This window comes from Thalassophryne amazonica, chromosome 14, assembly GCF_902500255.1.
Source record: "Thalassophryne amazonica chromosome 14, fThaAma1.1, whole genome shotgun sequence".
Lineage (NCBI taxonomy): Eukaryota > Metazoa > Chordata > Actinopteri > Batrachoidiformes > Batrachoididae > Thalassophryne > Thalassophryne amazonica.
Genome location: NC_047116.1, coordinates 37,058,164 through 37,075,797, shown reverse-complemented (window position 1 = coordinate 37,075,797; position 17,634 = coordinate 37,058,164). Strand labels below are relative to the sequence as shown.

The 17,634-nt window shown below is 42.7% G+C and overlaps 1 protein-coding gene across 2 annotated transcripts in view; it reads left to right on the top strand.

The window, feature by feature from the left end:
- The window catches only part of arsh (arylsulfatase H), a 53,078-nt gene that overhangs the window by 18,838 nt on the left and 16,606 nt on the right, over window positions 1-17,634 (top strand). The window contains exons 4-7 of one of the 2 annotated variants that reach the window (XM_034187217.1): window positions 5,196-5,318; window positions 7,864-8,066; window positions 11,942-12,162; window positions 15,012-15,148. In XM_034187217.1, the coding sequence (XP_034043108.1) occupies window positions 5,196-5,318; window positions 7,864-8,066; window positions 11,942-12,162; window positions 15,012-15,148 (684 nt within the window). The remainder of the gene's footprint in view (window positions 1-5,195; window positions 5,319-7,863; window positions 8,067-11,941; window positions 12,163-15,011; window positions 15,149-17,634) is intronic. The other variant, XM_034187219.1, reaches the window with a different exon arrangement.

The window sequence follows — 17,634 nt, the reverse complement described above, 5'->3', positions numbered from 1 at the left end:
GTGACTAACATTTATACAGTCAGTAAATGTGGTGTCCCTCACACCTTATTATATTGAGCTGTATGTTGGTCGTTTAAATCAGCTTCCGCTGCAGTGAGTTTGTGAACTGGATGTTCCATGCCTGCAGGGTGGGAAGCTGATTAGTAATTAAGCCAGGAAGTGTTTGCTGTTTGTGCACCTTTGAGCGTTCTCTCTGTGTGTTGAGTGTGGACTCACATAATGATTCCTTCTTTCACAGACTCGGTTTGTCGCGGCCACCTGGGGGGTGTCGGCGGGGTCCCTGGGTCCGAACCAGTTCTGGCTCCGGACCGTTAGCGCTGCTGGGAGCGCACCGCAATCCACCACGCCAGACCGCGCACTTTTATATTAGTCACAGCACTGTTATGTTCATTAAACTCTGTTATCCTTTGTACCGTGCTCTGCTTATTTTATACTGGGTCCTTCAAACGCTGGTCGGTTCTCCGGGCTGCGTCCGACACATAACATATTCACACCCTTTGCTCAGTACTTTGTTGATGCACCTTTGGCAACAATTACAGCCTCAAGTCTTCTTGAATATGATGCCACAAGCTTGTTGCACCTATCTTTGGGCAGTTTTGTCCATTCCTCTTTGCAGCACCTCTCAAGCTCCATCAGGTTAGATGGGAAGCATCGGTGCACAGCCATTTTCAGATCTCTCCAGAAATGTTCAATGAGATTCAGGTCTGGGCACTGGCTGGGCCACTCAAGGACATTCACAGAGTTGTCCTAAAGCCACTCCTTTGATATCTTGGCTGTCTGCTTAGGGTCACTGTCCTGCTGAAAGATGAACCATTGCCCCAGTCTGAGGTTAAGAGCACTCTGGAGCAGGTTTTCATCCAGGATGTCTCTGTACATTGCTGCATTCATCTTTCCCTCAATCCTGACTTGTCTGCCAGTCCCTGCCACTGAAAAACATCCCCACAGCATGATGCTGCCACCACCATACTTCACTGTAAGGATGGTGCCTGTTTTCCTCCAAACATGACACCTGGCATTTATACCAGAGAGTTCAATCTTTGTCTCATCAGCCCAGGAAATTTTGTTTTGAGCGTCCTTCAGGTGACTTTTGGCAAAGTCCAGGTGGGCTGCCATGTGCCTTTTACTAAAGAGTAGCTTCCATCTAGCCACTCTACCATACAGGCCTGATTGGTGGATTACTGCAGAGATGGGTGTCCTTCTGGTAGGCTCTCCTCTCTCCACAGAGGAATGCTGGAAGTCTGACAGAGTGACCATCAGGTTCTTGGCCTTCTCCCCCGATCATTTAGTTTAGATGGGTGGCCAGCTATAGAAATATTCCTGGCAGATCCCAACGTCTAACATTTACAGATAATGGAGGCCATTCATTGCATTGGGACCTTCAAAGCAGCAGAAGTGGTTCTGTATCCTTCCCTAGATTTGTGCCTTGAGACAATCCTGTCTACAAACAATTCCCTTGACTTCATGTTTAGTTTGTGCTCTGACATGCACTGTCAACTGTGGGACCTTTATATATAGACAGGCTTGTGCCTTTCCAAATCATTTCCAACTAGAAGCACTTGGAGAGTGCAAACCTCCGCTAAGGCCATGGGGTCACTGACGCCATAACATCTACACGCCGTGGAATCACTGAACCTAAAAAAGTCTAACAATGATGATTGCTAGTAAAAAAGTTTCATCTGCTGTGACTGGATAGCATGTATCCTTAGCGCTTGGCATCACAGTTTATTGCAACTTGCACCTTTCCCAGAAGCTACTGTCATCTGAGCACTGATATTGATATTGCATGTGCTTATAGACAAAAACAAACAAGAGACAAAATTCAATTTATTATTCAACTAAACTGCAATTATATGAATTTTTTAACATTTATGAAACACTTCTCTAAATAAATAACAGTAAATTCTGAAATAGAACTATTTTTTAAGTGTTGCATGTGCTACACAAGGCCATAGCGTCACTGATCCTAAAGAGATTCCCTTCTTGGCACAGTGATCTATTCAACAGTTCAGTGTTACAACCAAAACTATGATACATACACTTTTCTTTCCTTTATATTTGACATCCTTGACCATGAAAACATACCACTAGAACTTGGAATCACTTTTATGTCTTTATTAGTTCAAAGGTTATTGTATAATAAAAACGATTTTTCGGTAATGGCGGTTTTCTTCTGGATCTAGCTCCATAACATTTTAAGCTACATCAAATCTGATGACACCTTACTGAATCAGTACAGATTCAGCTACAATTTGGTGTTAGTTGTGCATCTCTAGCTTCATTTGTCACCTCACACTGACACATTTTCTATTTTCCCTTTTTTTTTTGCATATTCTAGATCACCAGATCTGGAATCCGGATCCGATCATCACCAAACTTTGTTGTTTGATAGAACATTTGACTATGTTACACCCTAATTTTTTTCAAGCCTTTCTGCCTTGTTTTGTGGAGTTAGAAACTAGAATGTCAAAATTCCCCCTATCCCACAATGGTGAAGAATCCTTTAAAAAATTCCTGGATCCGGATCGTGATCCAGATCACCACTAAAATTTAATCACTTGTTCCTCTTGTCATTTTCAACCACTCCACAAAATTTCATCAAAATCCGTACAAAACTTTTTGAGTTATCCTGCTGACAGACAGCCAGACAAACAAACAAACTCGACCGAAAACATGACCTCCTTGGCGGAGGTAATCAGCTGAATTTACCCCAGGTGGACTCCAATTAAGCTGCTGAAAAAAAGCTGAAGAAAGCTCCTGATCAGTGGAAACTGGGGCACTTGAGCTCAAATTTGAGCCTCATGGCAAAGACTGTGAATACTTATGTACATGTGATTGCTTTTTTTTTTTTTTTTTTACTAAATTTTCAAAAAACAAACAAAAAATCACATTGTCATTATGGGGTGTTGTGTGCAGAAATTTGAGAAAACAAACAAACAACAATTTCATCCATTTCAGAATAAGGCTGTAACATAACAAAATGTGGAAAAAGGGAAGCGCTGTGAATACTTTCCTGATGCACGGAATCTTATAGGGGAACAATTTTTTCCCCCTTTTTCTTTGTGGATTCATCTGTCAATTAGCTTCAAAATTACTTGTATTATTAATTGTTTATTGTCCATAAATCATAAATAATCAAATAAATAAATACATTACTAGCACAGATGAAAAATTTAATTTATTTCAGACAACTGGTTAAAACAAGTTAATATATTTTTAACCAGAAATTATTTTTTAATGGTCTTCAATATCAGAATGGTTTAACCCAGGTAATAGCAGATTAGATGTAATTTAAACAGATTAAATTGAATTTAAACCAATTCTAGCCAAAATTAAGATGCAGTTGAAGGATTTAAAGGCAGTTTACATTATTCTATCCTTTGTGCTTAAAATAAGTTCAAACGAGTCAAACAGAAAAGAGCAAATGAAGAAAAACAAAAAAATTGTAATTTTTCTTGTAAAACCACAATTAGTCAATTACTAAAATAGTCAACATTTAATTTTCTTTTGATTCAAAGACTGAGTCAACAAACTCCCCATTTCAGTGAGACTCTGGAATATTCACTGTGCCAAATAAATACAATTAATAGGGGCAAAGAAACAAATGTAGAAACATAAGGGCCCCTTCACATATAACACGAAAGGTGCAGAAACCGGAAGAAAATCCGCAAACCAAAAACGAATTGTGGAACCAGGAAACATTCAACCTGCTGTCAGGAAGAATGCACGGTAGGACAGGCGTGCACAATACACCGGCGATGGTTTCGAGCAGCACAGTGCGAGCAGCTGGAGCATGTTGCATCACATTGCACCTCTGCTGTGGAGAAAAAAAAAATCCACACACCATAAAAAACCGCAATTTATTGAATCCCTCTTATCAGGTGGACAATACAAGTATGAACCGTCTGATCCTCTATAGATGATCCATGGTCACAGACGTCCAGTCATGACATGACATGAATGAAGCAGTGCGCTCTTATTATCTCCACATCTGCTGGACCGGCATGTCCAGCCAGCCCTGCGCACTTGTCCAGCCCGACACGTGTGTCCTGTGAGCGGCACGCCATAGGACAGACACCGCATCATGTGGAACATAGCTCACATGGGTGACGTGGCATTCAGATCACCTGCTCCGTGTTGACAGTCCATTTCACCTGGAACAGCCTGTCGATGTGTGCGCTGTGTGCTCTCTCGCTGCAGCCCGTCGCAAAAATGATATATGTTTTTGTGTATTTCCACGTCAGGAAAACATGCGCACACACACGTGCATCAAGGTGGACAGTTTTAAAAACATGGTACGTGTTCTACAGCTGTGAAATCCAGGACCAGAGATCTCAACAGCTGCTGCTGTTGGCAGCCAGCCCCCTGTCCGTTAAGCGCAAAGACCAAAGCGTCACTCTCTGTTTCTGTTTTGTGATTTTTTTTTGTTTGTTTTTTGTTATGTAATTGTGTATGTAGTTATTGTAGTACTGATTTATATACCTGTCCTGGCTGTCTCTGTGTTTTTAGTGTGACACATCATGTGTGCACTGAGCCATCATTTCCAGCTGTCAGTGAGTCTCTGGCTGGTGATCAGCTGAGAGGCGCCTCACTGTGCTGTGTGCGCTCAGACGTGGCCGGCTGCTCCCCATCTGTACATACATATCAGCATTTCATGCAAATGTGCTCCCCCCACATGCCACATGTGTTGTGGGGTGGGGGGAGCAATGACACACATGCCACATGTGTTTGGGGGGGCATAACTCGGGCACGCCACATGTGTTGCTTGCCGATGCCAAACTCGTGGGGCACTTAAGACAGATTTCACAGCCAGCTCGAAAGTAGTCGCCTGCTCTCTGTTTTCGTGCTGACTGGGCGAATGGCAGCACATTTCCTAAGTGCTCCGTGAGTGGTATTGGATGTTTGTGTGTGACACCTGCCGAGAGAGGAATCGAATGGGCTCTCACAGGGCACTCTCTGTCTTTCAGCCACTGGTGTGCCCGAATGGTTGTGGCGACAGGTGTACGAGGCTTTAGCAGCGGCTCCAATTTTTCACAAGTGGCATGCAATTCCTCCTTCGTGTGCAAGTTGGCTTCAATCGTGCTATGTGTGAAGGGGCCCTAAATAATATACTAAAACATATTGAGTGAAGTGCATATAATCAGCTGGCAGCAGTTGATGGGATTGATTTGTTTTATTTGTGATTGTTTGTGTGTCAGGTATGAGCAGTGCAGGCCATATGCAAGTGCTACTGTTCCTTGGAGGTTCGGGGGGCCTCCCACCCAATGAAATCACATTTGCTAAAAGGCTACAACAACAAGGATACACCACTGGCTTAGTTGGTAAGATCAGCTGATTAATTACTGATTACTGTGAAAGTTGTCCTTTCATGTATCCATTTCTGAAATGAATGATCATGACCACCTCAGAAGGTGTTGATGACCTAGGTAATTATTCCATCCATTTTCTATACTAACTTATACCAGTGAAGGGTTCATGAGGGGCTGGAGCCTATCCCAGCAGTCATAGGGAATGAGGCGGGTTACACCCTGGACGTGTTTGGAGGATGAGAACAACCTCACGAACTCTGTCCCAACTGTGAAGCATGGGGTGGAAACATCATTTTTGGAGGTGCTTTTCTGCATAGGGGACAGGACGACTGCACCATATTGAAGGGAGGATGGATGGGGTCATGTATCGCACATTTTGGCAAACAACCTCCTTCCCTCAGATAAAGCATTGAAGATGGGTTGTGGCTGGGTCTTCCAGCATGACAATGACCCGAAACACACAGCCAGGGCAACTAAGGAGTGGCTTAGTAAGAAAAATTTCAAGAGGAGGTAATGGTCTAGTGGTTAAGCGTTGGGCTTCAGACCAGAGGATCGTCAGTTCAAAACCCAGCCTGACCGGAAAATCACTAAGGGCCCTTGGACAAGGTCCTTAATCCCCTAGTTGCTCCCATTGTGTAGTGAGCACCTTGCATGTCAGCACCCTGACATTGGTGTGTGAGTGTGTCTGTGTGAATGGGTGAATGTGAAGCATAACTGTAAAGTGCTTTGAGCTTCTGATGCAGATGGAAAAACGCTATATAAATGCAGTCCATTGTCCGAGCCAGTCTCCAGACCTGAACCCAATAGAAAATCTTTGGAGGGAGCTGAAACTCAAAACCTTAAAGACCTCAAGAAGATCTGACCAAAATCCCAGGTGCATTGTGCAAACTTGGTAGTTGCAAACTCTGTAATTGCAAACAAAGGTTTCTGTACCAAATACTGAGGTCTATTTTTCTATTGTATCAGATACTTATTTCATGCCATAAAATGCAAATTAATGATTTATAAATCAATGTGATTTTCTGATTTTTTTTTTTTTTAGATTCTGTCTCTCACACTTGCAGTGTACCTATAAAAATTACAGACCTCTCCATTACAGACCTCTCCATTCTTTGTAGGTGGGAAAACCTACGAAATCAACAGTGGATGAAATACTTATTTGCCCCACTGTATCAGGTCCCACAGTTGACAGTGCATGTCAGAGCACAAACCAAGCATGAAGTCAAAGAAGACCTCTGAGACAGGATTGTCTTGAGGCACAAATCTGGGGAAGAGTCCAGAAACATTTCTGCTGCATTGAAGGTCTCAATGAGCACAGTGGCCTCCATCATCCATAAATGCAAGATGTTTGGATCCACCAGGACTCTTCCTAGAGTTGGCCTTAGAAGAACTGCCTTAGTCATGGAGGTGACCAAGAACCTGATGGTCACGCTGTCACAGCTCCAGCATTCCTCTGTGAAGAGAGGAGAACAACCATCTCTGCATTAATCCACCAATCAGGCCTGTATGGTAGAGTGGCCAGACAGAAGCCACTCCTTAGTAATAGGCACACGGCAGCCTGCCTGGAGTTTGCCAAAAGGCACCTGAAGGACTCTCAGACCATGAGAAACAAAATTCTCTGGTTTGATGAGACAAATATTGAACTCTTTGGTGTGAATGCCAGGCATCATGTTTGAAGGAAACTAGGCACCATCCCTACTGTGAAGCATGGTGGTGGCAGCATCATGCTGTGGGGATGTTTTTCAGCAGCAGGAACTGGGAGACGAGTCAGGATTGAGAGAAAGATGAATGCAGAAACGTACAGAGACATCCTGGATAAAAACCTGCTCCAGAGCGGTTTTGACCTCAAACTGGGGCAACGGTTCATCTTTCAGCCAAGATAGCAAAGGAGTGGCTTCAGGACAACTCTATGAATGTCCATTAGTGGCCCAGCCAGAGCCCAGACCTGAATCCGATTGAACATCTCTGGAGAGATCTGAATATGGCTGTGCACCGACGCTCCCCATCCAACTTGATGGAGCGTGAGAGGTGCTGCAAAGAGGAATGGGCAAAACTTCCCAAAGATAGGTGCACCAAGCTTGTGGCATCATATTCAAGAAGACTTGAGGCTGTAATTGCTACCAAAAGGTGCATCAACAAAGTATTGAACAAAGGGTGTGAATACTTATGTACACGTGATGTCTTAGTTTTTATTTTTAATAAATTTGCAAAGAAAAAAAAAGAAACTTTTTTATGTTGTCATTATGAGGTGTTCTAAGTAGAATTTTGAGGAAAAAATGAATTTCATCCATTTTGGAATAAGGCTGTAACATGCTGTGAATACTTTGCAGATGCACTGCATCTGTAGCTCTCCACTTTGTTCAATTTAGTACTGCTGTACTTTTGTCACTGTATTGTTGTTTGCAGGTAGAGGGCAAGTGATAATGTGTACATTTTCCTATTTATCCGTACAGATGTAGATGTGTAGAAAGATGACGCCATAATTCCATCCAAGTAAACTGATTTTGTGTCCATGTGGTTTAGTGTGTGTGTGTACAGGTTGTTTCTGTCTCTGCAGGTAAGTGGCACTTGGGTGTGAACTGTGAACACAGAGGGGATCACTGTCACCACCCAAACCATCACGGCTTCAGTTTCTTCTATGGCATGCCTTTCTCCCTCTTCAGTGACTGTATACCTGGAAATGGAAGCGACATCCTGTTCAGTCTCCAACAAATGCTCCAAAACTTCTCTCTGTTACTTGGACTTGGACTAATCACACTGGTAAGTAAAATGGTGTTAGAGTGTAGTTTGAACATGATCTTTAAACACCCCCATTTTCTGGTCTTCATAAGCAGCCTGTTTTTGTGCCTGTTCTTTTAAATTGAAAGGAGTTGTTCTTTACCCCCCCCCCCCCACCTTCTTACTGAGAAGGGATATCTCTCCCACAGAACCTCCCCCCCCCAAACATACTTTAACCATTAATTGTAAAATGTACGATGGATTGAAAACTAGTTTTGTTCAATATGTCTTTTGCATTCCAGCTCTGTCACGTCTCTGTAACAAATGTAACGTACAGAAAATGTTTCAGCAGCAGGAGATCACATGTTGAATCAGTTTCACTCAGAAGCCCCCCGTGAGCAGTGTACTCTTTTTTTTCTGGCTCACAGTGGAGTGGTGATTAAAATTACATGCAACTTTTAACAGTTTTTTTGGGGGGTCAACCCAAATCCTTTTTTCTCCTCCCACAACTGCTTAAATGCTGCTGTAATTTGGCATCAAGATTTACAGGTCTTACTTTAAACACAATTCACCATGACATTAAATCTGTATTTCACAATGTCATGTAAGAGCCCGGTTACACGGCACACACCGATCCCTGAACTAAGGAAAAAAGTCACAAAGCCACAAATCTTCGAGAAAAAGTGGACGAATGTTGTGTGGGCCGCTGAAGAGGAGGTACTGCTGGCCCACCACCAGAAGGCGCCCTGCCTGAAGTGCGGGCTTCAGGCACGAGAGGGCGCTGGAGCAACCGGGAGTGGCAGCTGTCACCCATCAACAACACCAGCTGTCACTCATCATCATCAATCACATCTCCATAAGAGCCGGGAAGCATCTTCACCTCACTGCCGAGAAATCGTCCACCGATCAGGTAAACCGCTCAGCCTGTGTAAACAACAGTAGTAACGTATTTGCTTCTGTGTGTAACATTGCTTTTGCAGACAAACCTGTTTGTACGTAAGGAGTAGTTGTGTGTTTGGGGAGTTGGCGTACTCTAAGTCTACCAACAGGATCTGCACGGAATTCTGGAACATTGTGATTAAGAGGTGGAGGTGCTTTCCACCATTGTACTGAACTGTTTGCTGGGTGTTCACACACCCACCATCACCTGTCTGTTCTTCCTGCCAGCAGTACCCGATCTGACGGCCGGAGGCAGTGGCCACCTGGGGACCCAGCGCTTGGTGGCTCCAGGGTTGCTTCAGGTCCGGTGGAAGTGGAAGGCGTGTGGGATCCGGCTCTTTTCTGGACGGGCGTCTTCTGTCCTCGAGCCTGCCCACACATCACTGTGACTAATTTGACTGTTGATCTCAATTGTGTTGTCTGTTGCTCTGTTGTGCACATTCACAACATTAAATTGTTATTTTTTGGCTTATTCCATTGTCCGTTCATTTGCGCCCCCTGTTGTGGGTCCGTGTCCCTACACTTTCACAACAACGAATGAGCTGGCACTTTTCCCATCACCGAAAAGCCTGTGAGTGCAGAGCGCATAAAAGACCGAAACTAAACTGAAACTAACAAAAGAAAAACAAAGTGAACGGCGACCTTGACACTGTGATCATTTCTGCAGCGAGTATGTGCTTTCCACAGCCACCTGCAGCTGCATTGTCTTGACAACAGGTTTGTCTTTAGTACAACGTGTGCGTGCACATGCATGTTGGAGCCAGAGATGGCTGCAAGGTGCGTAAATAGTAGTTGATCAAACGTTTTTGTCGCTATTGTTTCTGTATGAAAACGTTGCTTTTCGTCCCACACATGGACGAGTCACATTCAGCTCATCGGATCTTTAGTTATTGATCCATTCAGATATCGTCAACGTTCGTGCAAGACACCGACTTGGAAGGTTGGACGAAATTGGATGACCATCAAATGGAACACTGACGATACGGGAACTACGCAAACGATGAGGAACTGTCAAGACAGAAAGCAAAACAATACGGATGAATTGAGGTTGTTCTCAGGATTCGTTCACATTTTTCAACAGTTTGAAAATTCTGACGAAACGCCAGTTACAGGAACGAAGCTGGGCGATGGTTAAACGATATCTCAGAAAGTCAGCGTATGTCCAGATTTTTTGTTTTGTTTTGGCTTCGGTGTCCTTTGTTAGTGCTGTTTGACCAGAGCTTAAATTTTGCAATTAACGCACAGTTCATATGCGTGCCGAAACGTGTGTGTGTGTGTGTGTGTGGGGGGGGGGGTTCTTCTTCTCCTCCTTGAGTCACTGCACTGCTCCTGTACAGTATGCATGGTATGGCTTTGGGGATGAACATTTCCAGGATCTCTTGTGTGCACTTTACTGGCAGATGGTGTAAACCAGCAGGTGCTCCAGTGTCTGTTCTTCCCTACAGTCACAAAATTTTTTCCCTTCTCATTGTCTCTTTTTGCATAAGGCTTTGCATCGTTCAGTCCCTCTCCAGAGGCGGTCTGGCATAACCAGATGGGCCATGCCCCACTTAATCCTGATGGGGGGATTCATTGGGACTGAGTTTAGCTTGTGTGGTACTGTCTGAAGATGATTGGACCAAATGGCTATTTTTTATTATGAGCATTGTCACGATGGGCCTCAATGGAATGGAGCAACCTGTGTCTTGATTTTAGCCTCTTTTTGGGCTGGAACATTTTGGAAAAGTAAGTGAAGGGTATTGTTCTCTTGTTTGAATTTCTCCATCTGTGCTGCTCTTCTTATATGTGGGGGAATAATTCCACACAAATATAGGTGATCTCTTCTTTTTGGTCTTAGACATGGAGAAATGGTTCTGCATGTTTTGTTCAGAACAGGGTCTATCTTTGCTGCCTGGGATGATCTGCTCCAAGCTGTGAATCCATACTCACCAGTTGAGAAGCAAAGGCTGAGGGCAGTTGTGCAGATGGTTCTGGTGCATTCTCCCCATTTAGATTTTGTAAGCTTCCGGATGCCGTTGGTGGTTCCATTTATTTTGGTCTTCGGGATATGAGAGAGTCCTGTCAAGGGTAATGCCGAGAGAGACTGGTTTGTGGGTGTTTGCCAGCTACCTGTCCCACCAACATACCTTCAGTTGTCAGTCTGCATCTTCGTTCTTCAGATGAAAGACACTTAATTTGGTTTTGTCAGGGTTAGCTCGCAGGTGGTTTGCAGTATATGGAGTAAGGCTTGTAAGAGCATCACTGATTCATCTTTCAACCTGTTCAAAGGTTCTACACTATACAGCAATGCTGAGATTGTAGGAATATGTGCTGGGACATGCTGGTTGGTCATTGGCATATATGTTAAAAAGCAGGAGGACGAGAACACTTCCTTGGGGAAGTCCATTTTTCTGTGTATGTTGTCTGCTGCAGTTACCGTTGCGCTCCATGAACCATCATCTGTTTGATAGCATGTTCTGGATGGGTTCTGTCAGCCTTACAGCCTTACATTGCTACCGCAAAGATTTTCATGGTTAGAATCCTGTCTGCTCAGAAATGAAGAGTTCATCCACAAAGACAGCAATGTGGCTCCTGAGAGTTCTGGGCAAGCATAGTGCACACTCCTGCTTCAACTTTTGATATGTTGGGGTACTTCTTTCCATGCTCGGCATGAAAATTGGATATGTCAAGCTTGCATCAGGCCGCTGGTAGCTGGGTGGGAGGTTGAGCTCTGAACAATTTTGAATGTGCAAAGTTCTTAACTACAACCTTCCTTTTGGAAACACAGAAGCCATGTCAGTGTGCTGAAATTTTAAATGAGAAATTCAGCAACACAATATATTTAGACATTATTATTTTTTCCCTTGTGATTTTTGCTCGTGGGTATTACTAGAACTGTTACATACACAGGCTGTTTCCTGCTTACATGAAGTACTCTGTCATAGTATTGCTGTTGTATTGCTTGCAATATTAAGTATGTGTCTTGTGTGGATCTACAGGTATTCGTCCGTGTGTGTGGCCTTCTTCATATCAGCCTCTGGCTCCTCGTACCACTTTCTTTTCTCAGTATATCAGTGACTGCTCTGTGGATTGTGCCCTTTAAGTTCCTGCCGACATGGAATTGTATCATCATGAGGAACCAAGAAGTGATTGAACAGCCAATGACAGCAGAGACACTGCCCCAGAGGATGCTAGAAGAGGCACAAAATTTTATTAAAAGGCAGGAAACACGATGTACACACAACCATTTAAAAACACACAAACAAATTGGTTCCAGGATTTGGAAAACCCTGAGGCATGTACCCTGTAAAAATTCAGTGAATGAATAAATAGATAATTATAGATGAGTCCAACCGTATGAATTTGTTAACATGATAACTCAAAAACAATAAATGGTATCATCCTTTAATTCATCAAATTAAAAGGACAGACTTGTTAAAATTTGATGACCTTTGATGCACCATATCAGTTCCGAAATCAGCTTTGGTTTGCATATAGCCCAATAGAAGTGTCTGCTGGATGGTTAGTGGATACTGATACATCGCCCGCTATCACTGCATGTCATATCCCACCACTACAATAACTGTGAATTGGTCTTTGCATTGTTGTAGCAACCACTCAACACTTTTTAACATCCCTGCTTACTGTAACCCCCCCTCACATATACGTATTTTATTTTATTTTACTTTGTTTTACTGTGCACTAAGATGCTATTGTTTTTTCTGTGCCTTATTTAATAATGAAGGTTCACAACATATTTATTGCCCATGAATAAGGTACTATGTCATGAATAAGCTACTATGCCGTTGTTTGAGGCTCTATCGAAATTTCGTTGTTATTTATGACTGTTGTTACTATGACAATGACAATAAAGTATAAGTAAGTAAGTAAGTACTGGATGAATGATGGATTAGGAGCAGGAGAGTCTTACACACAGAAATGTACTAAATCAGAGAAGTAAACCATTATTTTCTGATTGTTTAACAGCAGTCATTTCAGTTAAACGCACACACATACATTTGAGAAACTGGGAAAATTTCAGTGTTGGTTCTAATGGCACGCCTAATCTGAAATTGAGAGAAACAAAAGGGACAATAAATTTCAATGGAATGATAAAGTTGTGCTCAAAAGTTTACATACTCTAACATAATTTTAGTTTTGTTTATTTTTTATTTCCCAGTTGTCAGAGAAAATGAGTGATAACACAAACTTTCTTTTTCACTCATGGTTAGTGGTCGTGTGAAGCCATTCATTGTCAGACAATTGTGTTTACTCTTTTTAAATCATAATGACAACAGAAACTACCCAGATGACCCTTATTAAAAGTTTACATACCCCAGTTCTTAATACCATGTATTTCCTCTTTTAACATCAATGACAGCTTGGAATTCTTTGTGGTAGTAGTGGACGAGGTTCTTTATTTTCACAGATGGTAAAGCTGCCCATTCTTCTTGGCAAAAAGTCTCCAGTTTCAGTAAATTCCTGGGTTGTCTTGCATGAACTGCATGTTTGAGATCTCCCAGAGTGGCTCTTTGATATTGAGATCAGGAGACTGAGATAGCCACTCCAGAACCTTCACTTTATTCTGCTGTAGCCAATAACAAGTCAACTTGGCCTTGTGTTTTTCTGTTGTCATGTTGGAATATCCAAGTACGCCCAATGCGCAGCTTCCTGGCTCATGAGTGCAAATGTTCCTGCAGTATTTTCTGAAAACATGCTACATTCATCCTGCTATCAATTTTGACCAACTTTCCTGTGCCTTTTTAGCTCACACAGCCACAAAACATCAGCGATCCACCTCTGTGCTTCACAGTAGGAAGGGTGTACTTTTCATCATAGGCCTTGTTAACTCCTTTCCAAATGTAACATTTATGGTTGTGTTCAAAAGGTTCCATTTTGTTCTCATCATTCCAAATGACTTTGTTCTCTGTGCTGTTTAGCGTATCGTAAGTGGGATATTTTGTGGCATTTGCGTAGTAATGGCTTTCTTCTGGCGACTCGACCATGCAGTGCAGCACATTTTTCTTCAAGTGCCTCCTTATTGTGCATCTTGAAACAGTCACACTACTTTTTTTCAGAGAATCCTCTATTTCAGCTGAAGTTATTTGTGGGTTTTTCTTTGCATCCCAAATCATTTTCCTGGCAGTTGTTGCTGAGATTTTTGTTGGTTTACCTGACCGTGGTTTGGTTCCAACAGAATCCCCCATTTCCACTTCTTGAATGTTGCTGATTGGCCTTCTCAGTCTATTGGATATCTTTTTATATCCTGTTCTTGTTTTATACAGTTCAATTACCTTTTCTCTGACAGTGCTTTTGCTTTCCCTATGGCTCAGAAAGCAGAAATGTCAGTGCAGCTCTGGATGAAAGATGGACGGGTCTGTCAGGAGCTCAGAAACTCACTGACCTTTTATACACACACACACACACACACACACACACACACTGATTACAAGCATACAGATCACAGGTGAGGATGGTTACCTCTTGTAACCATTCAAACCCATTTGTGTCATCTTATGTGCATGGTATCAGGCCAAAATCACAAGAGTATTTAAACTTTTGATCAGGGTCATTTGGTTAGTTTCTATTGTCATTATGATTTAAAAACAGTAAACACAGTTGTTTGACAAAAAAAAAAAATGGTTTCACACAACCACTGAGTTTTTGTTATCATTCATATTCTCTGAAAAATGGCCAAGAAATCACAAATTCTGCTAGAGTATGTAAAGTTTTGAGCACAACTGTAGATACACCGTGTGCAGTATCTGGGACAGCATGATGACTGAAGATTGTAGGTTAATGTTTAGTCATTATGATTCCAACGTGATACGATGGTTGAGATTCCATCTTCAGATGGCCTCTAACTTTCCTATTCATGACAAATTACTTCAGGAATTTTCCTGGAAAACTCGTCTATTTCAAAATGTCATTTCATGCATTAAGTATACTTAATGCATGACTTGCATTAAGCATAGTTGACAGAACACAGAATATAAAACGTAGCTCACGGTTAATTTGATAAATCTCAGCTTGTCTCTTTCTTCTTATTTCCTGACAACCTCTTTCCAGGAATGCTGATCGTCCATTTCTCCTTTTCTTCTCTTTGGTCCACATCCACACGCCGCTTTTCAAAAACCCTGCCTTTGCTGGCCGAAGCCAGCATGGTGTCTACGGGGACAACGTTGAAGAAATGGATTCCATGATTGGTGAGTGTGAAAAAGTGAAACATATTGAGAGGCTTCTGATATGAGGGCATACTGTGAATATCTGGCTTCTGTCCATCACTGTTTTCTCTTATTACGTATCTGCCTGCCTGTGTATACTGCAGTAAGTGTGATACTGGTTAACTACTGTATATTAGACCTGTAGTGACATTAATTTGAATATGCTACAGTAAAATAACATTTGTTAGCAAACAAGTCTGTGAGTGCTCTACTCACCTTTGACCAGTGATCACCAACCCTGGTACTAGAGATCACCTGCCGTGCATGTTTTCCACGTAGCTGCTGCAGACACAAGTAATTACTCACGTCTAGAGTTTTCTGGCTCTTGAGTGGCTGAGCATATCTGGCTTAGTTACCGTAATTACTATTGGGTGGAGCAGGTAGAAAAGGAGAACATGCAGGGCACTGGGAGAAGTATATGGAACGGAGACCAGCAGATGTCACTGTGCAGATGTAGTTAGTAAACCTCACTCCCAAGGCCAGAGCCCTGGGTTTTAGCCTTCTGGTTAGAGAGTCCGATTCCCATGCTGAGGATCGTGAGTTCGCGTCCTGAGGGGAGCGAATGGGCGGAGTCATGACAACACAACGCAGAATGCAGCCGCTACATATAGCCTGGCTGAGGTCAGTCCTCTTCCTGATCGCTGTGTTTTTTATTATTATTATTTTTTAATCTATTTCTTATTGTTCCATTTATGTCCATGTGCTTACCTGTAGTTACATATGGCATTAACTTTCCTGGTCAGAGTGGTGGTGAACCTCAAAGACAGCTCTTAAAGGCCTAGTCACAGGGCACATGGCATTAGCTGAATGAAGGAAAAAGTCTCAAAGTCACAAATCGTCGAGAAAAAGTGGACGAATGAGCCTGGACTTCTCCGATCACCGAAAAGCCTGTGAGTGCAGAGCGCATAAAAGACTGAAACGAAACCAAAACTAACACAAGAAAAATGAAGCGAACGGCAACCTTGATGCTTTAAACAAAATCAAAATGAAGCTCCAGCGTGTGATCATTTCTGCAGCGAGTCTGTGCTGTCCACAGCCACCTGCAGCTGCGTTGTCTTGACAATGTGTGCGCGTACACGCACATCGCAGCCAGAGACGTTGAGAGGCTGGAGAGAGAGAGAGAGAGAGAGAGGCTGGAAGTTGGACGAAGTTGGACGACAGTCAAATGGAACGCTGATGGTACAGGAACTACGCAAACGATGAGGAACCGTCAAGACAGAATGTAAAACAGAATACGGACGAATTGAGGTTGTCGTCAGGATTCTTCACATTTTTCAACACTTTGAAAATACTCATGAAGCGCAAGCTACAGGAACGAAGCTGGATGACAGTTAAATGATGTGTCCAAAAGTCAACGTAAGTCCAGATTTCTTGTTTCATTTTGGCTTCAGTGTCCTTCCTTAGTGCCGTGTGACAGGGGCTTAAGGAGGAAACACTACAGTCAATGCGATGGACCTCAACTCAGGCTCAAAAAGATCACATTGACTGACACTTCCTAGTATTTTACTCGCAAATGTTCAGTCAATGAAGAATTATATGGATGAACTCATGGCCAGAGTAAAATTCCAGCACAACATAAGGGACGGCAACCTTCTTTGTTTCACTGAAACATGTCACCACGACACTTGTAGTTCCCTAGTATTGCTGGAATTCTCTGTGCTCCGAGCAGACAATGGCAGAGACTGGAAAATTGGCGGGAGAGTCTACCTCATGACTAACAATGCATGGTGCAACCATCGATGCTTAACGGTTCTCTCCCATTTCTGCTCACACCACCTGGACCGTTTGACTAATATGTGTTGACCATTCTATCTGCCCCATGAGTTTACACTGGTCACTGACACTGCCGTCTGTATTCCACCTCAGCTGGACACAGGTATTCTTTTGCTTAGCTACATGTGGAACAAACATCCTGATGCTGTCTTTATTGTAGTGCAGGGGATTTTAACAAGATGAAGCTTGGACAGGATATGCTGAACTTTATCCATGTGTCCAACAAGAGTTAGTAACACGCTGGATCAATACTATACACAGTTTAAGCAGGGATACAAGGCCATTCTGAATCTGAGTTTTTGGAAAGGCAACCACAATGTCATATAGTGCAGCAGATAACAGAATATTTGCAGAGGAATCCTTCAAATCCAGTTACAAGCACCAAGATTTGGCTGTGTATACCTTTTGGTACATATTTTAGAAAAATAATGTTAGCCATTTGAATTTTCAATAGGGGACCAAGTAGGGGTCAATTGAAGAACTGCATAGGGGTCAAAATAAAAAAGTTCCAATCATATTGAAAGCTATACCGCATTATGTGTCTGATCACAAAGATTCCAGAAAGGTATAGTTTGGACTATCCGTGACTGAATGTTATGGAGTTATGGGGTAAAAACAGCAAGCATGGCGACAAAGGTCAGTTTCAGTTTTACAGGGGTCAAAAGTTAAAGTTGCTCCAATTATGGTAAAACATG